The following is a 15,039-nucleotide window of genomic DNA, read 5'->3' on the forward strand; positions in this document are numbered from 1 at the left end:
GGAATTTGAATTTGATTTTCCGGTAAATTACTTACTTGGGAAGGAATAGAATTACAGTTAAGAGCGTAACTAACACGTCTCTCTTTCCAACTCTTCCAATCTTCTTTTTGATTTATACCTATTTGGATACTTTTCTTTTTCTCTATAGCAAGCTCCAAATAAGTTCCAAACAGTCCCTTCTCTTGCTTGGCCTCAGTTTCAGCTTATTAGACCCAGATAACTTTTTACAGTGCAAAACAAAAACAAAAAAAAAAGTTTAATTCCGATCTGGGTTCTCAAAAAAATCGAAAATTTACATAAAAATAAGAGCTTTAGTTATCAAAATTGAGGGGTTTTTTTTTAAAAAAAAAAAAAAAAAAAAAAAAAAAAAAAAAAAACTGTATTTATTGCAATCTGAATTATAGATTTGTAGGGTTTTTGAGGAAAAACGCAATAAATAGTTTTTCTTGATCTGGGTTGTTCTTATTTTGAGTTTTTGGATGAGGGAGATGGGGAAAAAGCTTGGGCTTTTGGCGTGGGTTTGGTTTATGCTATGTGGGTTTTGTGTGGGAAGGTTTGTGGTAGAGAAGAACAGCTTGAAAGTGAGTTCACCAAGCGCTCTGAACGGTGTCTATGAATGTGCAATTGGGAATTTTGGGGTTCCTCAGTATGGAGGAACCATGGTTGGCACTGTGGTTTACCCTAAAGCCAATCATAAGGCATGCAACGACTTCGATATCTCCTTCAAGTCCAAGCCTGGAGGCCTACCCACCTTTCTCCTAGCCGATCGAGGAGGTCAGTTTTTTTTTTTTTTTTTTTTTTTAAAAAAATTAAAAAAATGTCTTTTAATTGATCATGTACTTTAAAGTTTCAATTTTTATTTTCAGTTTAATTCTTGGTTACCCTTTTTTTTTTATAAGCTTTGAAGAATTTCTGTTTTTAGTGATAGTTTATGGTTGTGATTATGTTATTTATGGCATGATGACAAAGGAGATTGTGTCTATCTATCGTGTATGTATGTATTGAATAATTTTTGTCACTATCACGATTATAATGTAAATATGTTTTAGTTGCCTATCAGGGCTTATTCTTTCTTCATCAATATTTTATTGTCCTTTGACTGGATTCTATTTAAGGAAGTTTCTAATAGATTGTAGGAGTTCTCTTTTATTTGAATTGAAGTACTGGGTACCAAGTTTTGAATTTTTGCTATTGAATTTTGCTTCATTGTGTATCCATGCAAATAAATACTTATTCCTCCTTCAGTGAATTGTGATGATATGAACTCTCTCCAAGGGCTGTGGCTAAATCGAATGGCAACTTACATAATTTTTGTATTTTGTTTCCTGTCTTCTTTTGAATGTAAGTTTTCATCTATGACTTTGATGTGCTGCCAGATTGTTACTTCACCTTGAAGGCATGGAATGCACAGAAAGCTGGAGCAGCAGCTATTCTTGTTGCGGATGACAAGGTGGAGCCTTTAATTACCATGGACACTCCTGAAGAAGAAAATGCTAAAGCTGAGTATCTACAGAACATTACCATTCCTTCAGCCCTTATAAGCAAATCCTTGGGGGATAGCATTAGAAAAGCTCTATCAATTGGAGAGATGGTTAACATAAATCTTGATTGGACTGAGGCTCTTCCACATCCCGATGAGCGGGTTGAGTATGAGTTTTGGACAAACAGCAATGATGAATGTGGACCAAAGTGTGAAAGCCAGATTGACTTTGTCAAAAATTTTAAAGGAGCAGCTCAGATACTGGAGAAGAAAGGGTACAGTCAGTTCACCCCACATTATATAACTTGGTATTGCCCAGAAGCTTTTATTTTTAGCAAACAGTGCAAGTCTCAGTGCATCAATCATGGGAGGTACTGTGCTCCAGATCCCGAGCAAGATTTTAATAGAGGATATGATGGGAAGGATGTTGTGGTTCAAAATCTACGCCAAGCGTGCTTTTTTAAGGTGGCCAATGAAAGTGGAAAGCCATGGCTTTGGTGGGATTATGTGACAGATTTTGCAATCCGTTGCCCAATGAAAGAGAAGAAGTATAATGAAGAATGCTCAAATCAAGTTATTAAATCCCTTGGTAGGTTGAAGACTCCATGTGAATGTTTGCATTTTGACATACTATGCATATTTCCTTTGTATTCTATGCATAAAAGATTGTGACAAAATTTTTCAGATATTTAATGAGATCCTTAGATGTGCCCCTTTGCGTTGTATATTGTCACGTCACCTTAAACACACTTTTTAAAAGTTCTGATTTGTCTCTGGAATTTTTGTAATTTTACCAAAATTTTATTCAGGGTTTATTGCCTCTATGCTTCAATACTAATTGGGCTGGAACGCTTTCCAGTGACATATTTTGAATGGATGATTTATATGATATTCTGTGAATTTGGTGTCATCCACAATGTTGCAATCATTCTAGTGCCAATTCTTATTATTTTATTTCTTGTATTCTATTTAATTTTTAAATCAGTCAATAACTTATTGATATCAACCTGTTGGTCTTTGTTTTAGCTACAACGTTATTTTTCTTATACCATCTTTTAAGCTTTTGTCCATGACTGGAAACACCATGATTTTGGATATTTCTGCTTGAATGAAATGCCTCAGAATGTCATTTAAGTTATTTAATTCTGTAGGGTGCCTGGAAACACAATTACTTAGTTATTGAGTCATTGGTTTTTTATGCTTTTTCTAATTTACTAGGTAGTAGCAGATGAGAGCAACCTTATCTTATAGACCGAAGGATAGTAAACTGAGGTTCTTTATGTTTCTTGTTATGTACTTTGACAGATGTTGACCTCAAGAAAATAGAAAATTGTGTTGGAGACCCTTCGGCAGATGTGGACAACCCAGTTCTTAAAGCTGAACAGGATGCACAGGTAAACTCCTAGAAGACTAACTGTTCATGGTGCTTATACAGCCTGTCTCTTCAATTTCTCATTGTGTGTTATGTTTTTTCTCATCTTGCTCTTGTAAAATTCTAATTTCAGATTGGCAAAGGCACCCGTGGAGATGTTACTATATTGCCAACTCTTGTAATAAATAACAGACAGTATAGAGGTTTGAGGAAGCTCATTACAGATCTTATTATCTGTTCAAGTGCATGAATCTGCTCTGTAACCTTTATTTTTATTATAATAATGGTTTCAGGTAAGCTGGACAAGGTAGCAGTTCTCAAGGCCATCTGTGCAGGATTTGAGGAGACCACAGAGCCTGCCATTTGTTTGAGCGAAGGTCTCTAACTATCCTTCTTATGTTTGTTTGTGTGCATGTGTGTGTGGCCTTTTAAAGAAAGAGCAATTGCTGTGGCATCACTTTATACTACAAAAATCAAGACAAGTGAATTCTAAGGAACCCTTGTCCATGTGATATTTATTCTATGATCTCAATTACTCCATCTGATATTTATTGTCCTCCTATGGTTTGTTCCTTGCAGATATAGAAACAAATGAGTGTTTGCACAACAATGGTGGCTGCTGGCAAGACAAGGCTGCTAACGTAACTGCATGCAAGGTATGTCCATTGGCTTAACATTTTGTTTGTACGTTATTATGAGAAAAAAATGAAAAACCTTTTACTTCATTTGTTTCACTGTTTCCTTGCTTCTTATGTGAGGCTTGCTATTTTGTAGGATACTTTCCGGGGAAGAGTATGTGAATGCCCTGTTGTGCAAGGTGTAAAGTTTGTTGGTGACGGTTATACTCATTGTGAAGGTAAAAATTCTCTTCATAGGGTGCTAGTTTAGTTTCGAGATAAAGTTGATAAAACAAAATTATATAACCCACATTGAAAGCTATTTGGTAGTTAATGAGTAGGTTCCAGTAACCATAATTCTGTCACTATGGAAAGGGACCAACGAACTAGGAGTTTCTCATAGGTGGGCCTACTAACTTGCTTGATACCAGTGTCTTCCTTAAGTGATACTGTGAATGCAAATATGACCCTTTCTATGTGGTACGTGTACTCGAGGATTAAACTCAAAGCACACACATCGGGTACCTTAAGCAAACTTGTCTGTGAACATCTCTAACATGGTACTTCTGAAAAACAACTTTTTTATTGCCATGATCTTGGATGGTTTTAATTTTTAGAGTAACTTTTTTGTTGCATGGCCGATGAAAATGTTTTGGACTGTGCTGATAATGATAGAGCCCTTAACAAGACGCAATTACCTACTTGGAAAATGGGGCATTATGGTATTTCAATCTTTTCATGGCCAGAGTGGGGCCAGGAGGGTTGTAAATCTTATTTAGATTCCTACTACATATAGGAAGTAGAAGTACATAGAGATCAATATGGCAATGTTCATTAATGAAAAAACCTGCTATTTAATATTTTTACTTACCTGTTTCAGTTTTATTTATGCCATGATTCTGCTTTGTTTAACAGCTACAGGGGCTTTACGTTGTGAAATCAATAATGGAGGTTGTTGGAAGAAAACTCATGATGGCGCGACTTACTCAGCTTGTGCTGTATGTTGTTGAACTTTAAATCAGTTAGTGATTCATATTTTTTATCTTGCTTTATCTTATTGTTTGTGATCAAACTGGATTTCTGATGATTGAGCAGGATAACTCAAAAGATTGCAAGTGTCCGCAAGGATTCAAGGGTGACGGAATCAACACCTGTGACGGTATTGTTACCCTTGATCTCTTCAATTAATAGAATCAGACATCATATCCATTATAAAGTGGATGAAGTGGGCTTATTAAAATGTCACATTATTTAGAGGCTCCTCCAGCCCGTTATCATAAAATTTCCATCTGAACCTTAAGGGCCAGACCGCATCATACATAGTTACAAAACTAAACATTTATTGCAGAATATACTACTTTATAGAGCATATTAATGATAGACCTTACATAGAAAGACAATTTATGTCAATTTTGGTTCTTATCTCCTGATATTTAGTATTTCATCTCCTGATATTTTTGTACTTTATATATGGGTTCTAAGCCCACAGCCAAAGGCCTTTTGTAGGCCAGGAGGAATGGGGTAGTAGCTACAACTAAGTCATAGGCTTACACGTGCTTTCATTTTATTTCATGTACCAACGAGGACTTTATGTTGATTCACCATACATGTTTCTTTGCTGTGTCATTGCTTCAGATGTTGATGAATGCAAAGAGAAAATAGCCTGCCAGTGCCCAGAATGCAAATGCAAGAATACATGGGGCAGTTATGAGTGCAGTTGTAGTGGTGGTTTATTGTACATGCAAGAACATGACACATGTATAAGTAAGTAACCTGAAAGTGCTTGTTTTGGTTATATTTTGATGCGATACACATAGGGGGCAAGTTCTTTATTTTCACTATCCACTAATGCAAATCTATTTTTTTCCTGTATTACCAAATAACAAAATTTGCATCTAGACACCAATTATGAATTTACAAGTACGAACTTGTAGAAAATGCTAGGAAAACATCCTTTTTAAAATAATCATTTATTTGATTTGGTTGTCATACCTCCATGGCTGTTGGGATTTGAGATTGATTCTGTTATTTCTTTGCCAGTCTGAGTTTGATCATCCTATGTTATAGAACACTTGATTACTAATTTCTATTTAATGCAATTTGCCATTTGTTTTCAATTTTTCATCTGCTAAGTTTTCTGTTGGAAAATTTTAGGTAAAGATGGCAAGACAGAGGTGAGTTGGAGCTTTATTTGGATTATTATTCTCGGCTTGGCTGCTGCTGGGGTTGGGGGATATGCAATTTACAAGTACAGAATCCGGGTATGTTTGCTGTTGCATAAAATTGTAGATACATTATTAAGTTCATTGGAATAGGCCTTGATTCAGAATGGATTAAGATATATATATATATATATATATATATAATAAACTCAAATCTATTAGCATATTTTCTCATGTCTGCATGTGAAGAAGAACCTGAAGTTGTATGATCTAATAAGAAAATAGTAAAAAGAGATTACTGTAAGATGCTAGGAGTGATTTGGGCCACTGTTAGGTCAGTCAACGTCCTTGAAACCAACAAGAGTGACCAGAAGGAACATAGCAAAAGAGAAAAAGAAGAAATTAGAACAAGGGAAATCAAGAGAGAGAGATTTGAAAGGGGAACTTAATGTAGACTCTAGTTTACAATTGTTGTAATTTTGGGCTATACGGATTAGTGAGTTGAAAAATCCAAAGAAAAACTTAGCAAAGTGTAAATATGCAAAAGCTTGAAGTGTGTGAATGTAAATTTGTCAGCATCAGTCCTGATAGATCTAATTTGCATCATAAGATTTAACTTATTGATGGACTTGTTGACTAATACAAATTCTGTTTTTGTAAATTACTTTATACAGAGATACATGGATTCTGAGATACGGGCAATCATGGCGCAGTACATGCCATTGGATAATCAAGGAGAGATACCTAATCACGTTTCCCATGGGAATGTATGAAAGGTGGAGAGATGTTGATAGGTGCAACTCGGATGATTAGAGGATTACAAATCACCAAATTCTAAGTTGCATTTGCACACCAACCACATTTTATTGATTAGTAGGAGATTGTACTGTTTTTAACCTGTGGCTAGCAACAGCTTTTTTCTTCTTTTTTATAAATCTAGCAACATCTCTGATAGTCAGAATTTCTGTGTTTATTTTGAGAGTTGGAAGTTTGTCCTTTCATTCTGTTCTTATCAATGTAAATCGGTAGCCTAATTGATGCATATATTTCCCAACTTATCAAGGGTGCAATTTTGCTCAGGATGGAAGCAAGTATAACAGTTTTAAGTATTTGTTGTAGTTCTATTCTCACTGTAGGTTCAAACTTCAATGTACTGGTTCCCACCTGGGTTGATGACTTCCCTTTATTTATTTTGCTTGATATCAGATATTGCAAGAACAGTAACTCGTAAGAGTATCCACAGTAGTGGGGTTAAAAATTTAGCTTTGTAACTCCACCAAAAATTACTTTATCTATTTTATCTACACACATGCTGTAGCAGTGGATCTATTTTAGTTTTTAACACAATAAAATAATATATCCTCTACAATAAAATAATATATATCACTACCCAAAAAATATTTACAACACCAACCACAACTACCTCTACCATCAGTCTCAACCACCACCATTGGTCACAACCACCACTCTACTTTGGCAACTACAAAACAACATAGAAAAAGAAAAAAAAAACAAAAACAAAACCACAACCACAATCACAACCCCATCACCACCAGTCACTACAAACCACCAGCCATGACAACCACAACCCACTACCACAACCACAACCATAAACCACAAAACTCATAGCCAAAATACACAAAACCCACAACCAAAGCCAAAATCATCCACCACCACTACCATAGCCAAAATCAACCACCACCACCACAGCCACCAAACCCATATGAAAAAAAATAAATAAATAAATAAACCCTCAATCACAGCAAAGAGAATAGAGAGATGGGCGGCAGCGATGGCTTGCGGTTTGGGGAGGACAGTGTCGACGTGGGTCTGATCGACGGAAGAGAAGTGGGTCTAAGGCGGATGGGTCTGATCGGCGTTAGGTGAGCGTTGGGATGGAGGACTGGGCGGAGGCATGGATCGGCAACTTGGGGCTTGGGTCGGCGACGTTGAGGCCGGTGGAGACGTGGGTCGAAGACGTTGAGAGAGAGAGAGAGAGAGAGAGAGAGAGGCACAAACTGAGAGTGAATGAGAGAGACCGGTGTGATAAAAGAATGAATAAAAAAAGAAGTCTGGAATAAAAAAATCACTTTTTTTTTTTTAGCTCTAAGTTACAGTGCACATCTATTTATAGATGTGCAACTCAACTAAAAAATTTAGCTATTTCTCCACTATTGCATTTTTTTTTTTTTTTTTTTTTTTTTTTTTTGTTTTAGCATATCTAAAATAGCTATATAGCTATTTAACTCCATTGCTGCAAGTGCTTTTAGAGAAGTAAACAGAAATCTTCTTGTAGGTGGAGGTGGTCAGGAGATTTATGGGGCCTCCAGTGTCATTTAACTAGATGTTATTCAAATAACGTGGCATTACTTACACTGTTAGATAAAATATTGTATCACCCTGTGTCGAAAAAAAGCATGAATTGGAGATCTTCAAAATGATGAATACGCATCCATGTGTTGCATGCATTAGGCAATCCTATTAGTCTTATTTTGTTTTCATGGAATAATTGATGATGTAATAAAGTAATAAAGTGTAAGGAACTAAGAAGTAGAACTATGCGTTAATTTATAGAAACAAATAGGTTGTCAAAAAGATAAGGTAAAAGATGAAGAAAATCAAATCACTTTGTAGCATCTCCCAAACTGAACAGAGCACGTACACCACATTATAGTAACATCTATATTATTTCCTAATAAATAGATAAAATACAAAACTAAAACTGAATCCAACGAGAGCCCAGATTCTCTTTTGCCTCAGGCAAGCATTCTTCAACCTCAATGAACAATAACGCCTCAGATCTTAATTGGTGTGTCCTCCTGAAGCTGTTGTAGTTCAGTAAAACTTGTATCCTGTAGCACATGGAAATGTTAATTTGCTTTTTTCTTCAAACAGGAGCCATATGTCTGGGTAAAAAGGCTTAAAGTCAGAATTTAAACTGTAAATCTTGATCCAGCTTGGAAATTCCTGCTACTATTAGTGGCAAATAAAAAATTGATTAAAAAAGGTAGTTATTTATTTGAATGAGACCAAAAACACAGTTTGTGCTCCTCTAGGGCGAAAAAAATCCATCACTCACTAAGCAATAGATGAAACAGAAAGACTAAACATTGAACAAATCAACCAACCTTACACAAATGAACTAATTTTCTGTCTGGTTTTCCAAATTTGAGCCTCTGTGCTTTTTACGATCCAGTATGATCCTATAGATAAAGAATGCTACCACTGCACCACTGCATGGGAAAAGGAAGGTTGCGCATAAGTGAAAATCATGCAAGAGTATCTAAAATTTATCTCGGGATGCATAATTCCTTTAAGCTCTCTCACATAAAAAAGGTGCATCTGCTGGTACAAGTTTTCCTCTTTGTGTGTGTGTATGTGTGTCTGTGCAAGCCAGAGAGAGAGAGAGACTAAAAGGAAGCAGGAGGCAGAAGAAAGTAGACAATATAAAGCTCCTCTAGTGGGAGCTCAAGTGACCAGATTACAGCCATCAACCAACACACAGCAGCTTGAGGAGGAAGATTAGGAGTTCTCAGAAAGGAACTTGGATTAATTAAATAAGTAAACCAATAGAACGACCGAATGAAGCACTGTATAGTTGAACAAGATCTTTTCTTTTGATAAGTGCACTGTATAGTTGAAACAAGATAGTTGAAGCATAATCTGCAGCTCTACAGAGGGACCTCAACTAGCCCAAAAGCATCCACCTCATATGATTTATCAACTCAATTAAACTAATCAAAAGCTTTTTCGTTTTTACTTGGGGTTAGCCACACAACTCATCTCCACCATTCTCATCTTATCTTGCACCATTATTCCTACTAAAAGACAGAATATCTTGGGCCATACTATAATCCAAGACTCTTCTCTTCAGGCTTGCCTAACCATGAGTTGTAATGCAAAGATTAGTTGGAAATGGTTGGCAAGCAAGCCAAGCTATATATAGTTTTTGCCTGACTGGTGACATGTTTTAGACAGACAAGGATTCCCATTGTGTCATTCAACTACATCACTATTATGCAGAATAACAAGTCAAACAGCGTCAATGAAGTCCAGTTCCAGCACTGAAGAAACTGACAATAAACTATTGGTAAAACAGAATAAGAAACTTCTCTTCTTCTTTTTTTCCCAAATAATTAAGAAACTGATGAAGATCAAGATATAACGCCATCCACCAAAGACCAGGGTGCTTTTTCATCCAAAGAAAGAAGGAAACGAAAAACATAAAAGTCATTAGAATAATAAGAACCTGATGACTGTTGAAATGAAGCTCAGAAATGATGGAGCCTGCAAGCAGAAAAACCAGGAACAATAGTAATCAGAGGCTGGAAAAATTAATTGAAAATAATAGCTAAATGAAGAATCTATTACCTGAGACAGCTGGCTTAACTCCCGCAAAAATATTATACTTGCAATTGCTGCAGGCCCAACATTCCATTTAGAAATAATTTCATAAGAGGCATAATATATAAAGTTCAAACTAAAACAATAAACAATAAATAAGACGAAATTCCAGCTTCAAATGCCAGTTCAAACTTCAAAACAAAACGGACGCATTGAACATCTGAAATCAAACTACAAATAGACTTTAACATCTGAAATCAAAATGAATAACATACTGCATCTATATCACATTATAATATAACGGTGCCAACAGACCTTTTATCCTTTTTTAGTTCTTTTGGTCATTATAATAATCGAAAGTAAAAAATCCTCTATTGATCTTCAAATTTGGCCAATAATACACTTATTTATTAGCTATCCAAAAAAAAAAAATTATTTATTAATAAGAACCAGAACATAACAGACTGAACCAGATCACCAAATTTACACCCAGAAGGCCAAAACCTATATGTAATTAAATCATTAAGGTCAGGGATTATGCATGGGAGATGGGCTTATCATGACCGTTAAATCAGGCTATGAGTCCATTTTAGAACTCCACCCATTCTACAAATCTATCACGAAAAAGAAATTCACTGTAAAACTTGAAATTTTAAGCAGATTTATCCTTTAGCACTGCCTTCTCCAGGGCCGGCTGAAGCTATAGGCCACTTAGGCAGTGGCCTAAGGCCCCCACTGATAAAGGGCCCCCAAAATAGTAATAATATATTATATAATATCCCATCAAAAAATTGTATAGTTTGAAAAAAAATTGTCTTAATCTTGAATATTTTCTCACACATGAAACTAATTCCGATATTGATGGCTTAGATTTATTTTCAGAACTAAAAGTTTTAAAAGAAGTTTTGCAAATAAATGAAAACTCTCCAATTAATGTACTAAATTATATAAAGAGGCTAGAATCTTTTTCAAATGCATGTATTGCTTTCAAAATATTACTAACTATACCTGTTGCAGTTGCTTCCGCAGAAATAAGTTTTTCAAAATTAAAATTAATAAAATCCTATTTAAGATCAACTATGTCACAAGAAAAATTAAGTGGATTAGCCATATTATCAATTGAAAAGGAAATGTTAGCGGAACTTGAATGCGAAAATTTAATTAGTAATTTTGCCTCTCAAAAAGCAAGAAAAATAAATTTTAATTGAAAAATATATATGAATTTATAATTAAATATAATAAAAGGCCCCATTTAAAGCTTTCGTCTAGGGCCCCCAAATTCATTGAGCCAACCCTGGCCTTCTCCTTGCAACATAATACCAATCAACTCTTAAGATTGGAATGCAACTCCAACAATATTTATTGATTTTTTGTTGCATATGTTCACTTAGTCAAATGGAGGTGGGATGACTTGGGTTATGGCATATACAACTTGTAAAAGTCCAAACTCCCAAGCCCAACAACAGAGAATAAAGCCACCAAGGCAGGTTACCCAAAAAAAAAAAATCATTGCCCCCCAAATTTTCCTGGCCATGCTTTTCACATTGATTAAATGAAAAGAAAGGAAAGCATTATTTATCACATAACATATAACAGGCATATACCAGACATAAAGAGTTAAGAGCCAAGTGAACAAGGTATTCCAAAACATGTGGGATATATTCTGATCACTAAAACAAGCAAGATGATCATAAAGCCAATTATGACATAAGAGCAAGCGGTGCAGACGCTAAATTTAAATAAACTAACCCGCCTGTCCTTTCAAGGCTAGAGGAAATGATTCTCCTCTTTTATATGATTTTAAACTTGAAACGCTCAAAGCCAAAAGAGTGCCACCAAGGATAACACCAAATCTAATGGCAGCAATGTTTCCCGTTAGCATGAAGGAAAGAAAGCCACCAACAGAAAGGAGCAGACCTGCAAAGCATTAGTAGCATCATGACAAGATTGAACTGAAGCATAATAAAAGCACTTGATATCATTTGACATCATCGTCTGCTTAATTCTTATACAAGCCTAAAAGTATATTAAAACATAGCATAGTTCCAATAAAGCCATATAGCAACATAAAAATTTGCATCAGTGTATGCACGTTTAGTGCCATTTCTCCTCACACTACTGCATCTATACCCAAACTGACGCAACCGAGTCCCCAAATGAAGTGCAACAATAAAGCATCAAATAGCAAGTTTTTGCAAACAACACTCTCATACATTACACGTACCATAGGGAATCCCAACGCGGAAGTCATGAACTCTAGAAATTTCTTTCAGATCTTCAGTTGGCATATTAAATGTCTCCACTATATCCTTGACTGGTTCTGGGGAGTTCTCAGCAGCTGTGGAGATATACACTTTGCCTTCTTCACTAATTTCGTTTGCTATCTCAATCAAATCATCTCTTGCCTTGTCTGCCTGTATTTTCAACTGTTCAGAAGTTTCTTTTAGGATGACTACTGCTTTCTTAGAGTATAACTCGTATGCTTCCTGTGAAACGCTTTGCATCTTCAAGGCTTGTTCTTTGAAAGATTCTAGAAGCTCTTTCCAAACTTCTTGTGAATCTTCAGCTCCCAAATTATGATCATCTTTTCCCTTCTCCACTTCAATTTCTTGACTCTTCTATAGAAATTATTTTTCAAAGAAAAAAAAATTAAGATACTCTTAAAATAGATCATGCAAGAAGAAAATTTTGAATATACTCACTAAAGAGCATGCATGTGACAACAAAAAAAAAAATACATAAGCCCTAATTGATGCCACACCTTACATAAGCCATAAGATATTGCCTTTCTTCACAACATCATACTTTTTTTTTTCCTTTTAATCAAAGATGGATGAGGTTATTAATAATACTTTGTTTCGGCAACAAATAAAAATTCCATTACTATGTAACAATGAAGCTTTCTTACAAGCTCAACAAGCAAAACTGAGATGACAAATCCCATTGTCGAATTCGTCACAATCATTTGTATATAACCAATAGCAATAATAGAATCCTTTTTTTTTTCAGGGGCTCGGACGAACCTAAACACCAACACCTCTAATTAAATTACAAACTATAAAACATGGCTTCAACATAAGAACCAACAGGTACATCAGGCCTTAATCAAACATAATTCCTGTAACAAAGCCAAAGAAAAAGCACCCCACTAAGTATTTTCACCAAAGAAGTAACACAAAAAAACAAAAACCAAAAAAAAAAAAAAAAAAAAACTCTAGCTTTGCATGTTCAATAATAGGCATCCCCATTTGATTTCTATGAATAAAACAAAAAACTTTAGCATGAACTGAATAACAAAGCTCGAATTCAATCACCCATTTCAAAACCCAACACCAAAATCACAAGAAAACAAAACTGAACTAAAACTAACATAATTCCCATAACAAAGCCAAAGAACAAGCACCCCATTAAGTATTTTCACCTAAGAAGTAACACACCAAAAAAAAAAAAAACTAAACTCTAGCTTTGCCATGTTCAATAATAGATAGCACCCCCATTTGATTTCTCTGAATAAAACAAAAAACTTTAGTATGAACTGAATAACAACGCCCGAATTCAATCACCCAATTCAAAACACAACACCAAAATCAAAAGCAAAAAAAAAAAAAAAAAAAAAAAAAAACTAAAATTAACATATTTTCTATACCCAAAAGAAATTTAAACAAAACAAAAAGAAAAAAAAAAAGAAAATTTTGGCTCTACCGAATCCTCGTGTGAAGCAGAGGAAGCTACAATGAATCTGCGAGGTGGGTTCCGAGAAAGAAAACGAGAGGAAACCCCATTGGAAGAAACGGAAACAGGTTTGGGCAAAAGAGAGAGCTTGTAATTGTAATTGTAGGTGCGAGTGCGATGCCTGAGGAGTGAATCGAAGCGTGAAGACTGTACCAACGAAGACTTCTTCGACCTGTAGCTAGGGTTAGGGTTTAAGAACGAAATCGACTCCATTGTACCACTCATTTTTCCTTTCTCTTCTCTTCTATTCTCGGACCAATACACAAACACAGAGTTTAGAGTTTAGAGAGAGAGAGAGTTTTTGAAAGAGAGGCGAAGCTAACAAGGGGTTTAGTTTAGTTTAGTACCAGAGAGAGTTAGCTGAGGGAAATTTTTTGCTTTTTTTTTTCTTTTTTTCTTTTTTTTTCTTCATTTTATATTTGTTTATGAATTTCGATTTCAACTAGAGTCATGAATCATGACAGCATGTCTTTATAAATTTATAACAAGAGTTTTTTTTTATAAATTTATCGATTTTAGGTGTTGGTGGGATTGAAATTCTAGATATTTTATTAGATGAAAAAAAAATTATCATTAAGTTGAAATATATTTTTGTCCCCTTAAGGTTATATAAGGTCATAAATTATTTTTTACTCATGATCTTATACTAAAAAAAATACATTACGTGTTGTTGTTTATTTGTACATTTACATTTTAAATTTTTTATTTTGACTTTTTATATTTGATTACATTTTTATTTTGGTTATGGCATTCATTTTTCTTAGTAATCTAATCTGATCTTTAAGTGTTATTTATGGTTAACTATTTCATGAAAATATATCTTTAAAAATATTATAAAATATTGAAATTTTCATCATTGTAAAAAAAAATATACATATTATGAATGAAATGAATGGCAATGTTATTATGAAAATGAAATTAAAAAAAAATTGCCAAAAATGAACCATTTTGAAATGTACATGACTAAAATAAAAACAATCCCAAATTAGTATACTTTAGTCAACTTTATAAGACATAAAACAAACTTCTTCTTCTTTTTTGTTTAATATGTGTGTTTACTTCTTTTTAAAATGGAGATGTGTGTAATTTATTTTTAATTATTATTCAATATAAAATGCAATTATTATTATGGATTAAAATTGTACGTTTTGTTTTGTTTTTTTTTTGAAACAAACACACACAGAGGAAACAGGGAAAGGGCAAAAGCACACTACAATTCCACTTAAAAGTTATAATAACTTTTTAAGGGAGAGTGAGACAAGTTATACTACACACAACACAACTCAAAATTATAAGTTGTTGATATGACAAAAATTGTTTGCATATCATGTG

General features: G+C 34.5%; 2 protein-coding genes across 5 annotated transcripts; one reads left to right on the plus strand and one right to left on the minus strand.

The window, feature by feature from the left end:
- Positions 1-20: 20 nt before the first annotated feature.
- On the plus strand, positions 21-6,811 carry LOC115954018 (vacuolar-sorting receptor 1-like). 2 transcript variants are annotated; one of them, XM_031071868.1, is made up of 12 exons: positions 21-774; positions 1,377-2,069; positions 2,786-2,874; positions 2,986-3,055; positions 3,146-3,229; positions 3,432-3,508; positions 3,627-3,708; positions 4,385-4,467; positions 4,565-4,628; positions 5,105-5,233; positions 5,624-5,730; positions 6,306-6,811. In XM_031071868.1, the coding sequence occupies exons 1-12, from the start codon at positions 480-482 to the stop codon at positions 6,402-6,404; spliced, it is 1,872 nt and encodes a 623-aa protein (XP_030927728.1). In that variant the 5' UTR covers positions 21-479; the 3' UTR covers positions 6,405-6,811. The 2 variants fall into 2 exon arrangements, with proteins under 2 accessions (XP_030927728.1, XP_030927729.1); XM_031071869.1 differs by lacking the exon at positions 1,377-2,069 and having other exon boundaries at positions 352-774.
- Positions 6,812-8,180: 1,369 nt separating this feature from the next.
- LOC115954019 (protein FATTY ACID EXPORT 3, chloroplastic) lies at positions 8,181-14,059 on the minus strand. 3 transcript variants are annotated; one of them, XM_031071870.1, is made up of 8 exons: positions 13,678-14,036; positions 12,200-12,593; positions 11,725-11,892; positions 10,003-10,049; positions 9,881-9,918; positions 8,760-8,864; positions 8,571-8,604; positions 8,181-8,483 (listed from the first exon to the last, which is right to left on the minus strand). In XM_031071870.1, the coding sequence occupies exons 1-6, from the start codon at positions 13,930-13,932 to the stop codon at positions 8,774-8,776; spliced, it is 993 nt and encodes a 330-aa protein (XP_030927730.1). In that variant the 5' UTR covers positions 13,933-14,036; the 3' UTR covers positions 8,181-8,483; positions 8,571-8,604; positions 8,760-8,773. The 3 variants fall into 3 exon arrangements, with proteins under 3 accessions (XP_030927730.1, XP_030927732.1, XP_030927731.1); XM_031071872.1 differs by lacking the exon at positions 8,571-8,604 and having other exon boundaries at positions 13,678-14,059; XM_031071871.1 differs by lacking the exon at positions 8,571-8,604 and having other exon boundaries at positions 12,200-12,590; positions 13,678-14,035.
- Positions 14,060-15,039: the final 980 nt, after the last annotated feature.

Source organism: Quercus lobata, chromosome 7 (genome assembly GCF_001633185.2).
Source record: "Quercus lobata isolate SW786 chromosome 7, ValleyOak3.0 Primary Assembly, whole genome shotgun sequence".
In the NCBI taxonomy this organism is placed as follows: domain Eukaryota; kingdom Viridiplantae; phylum Streptophyta; class Magnoliopsida; order Fagales; family Fagaceae; genus Quercus; species Quercus lobata.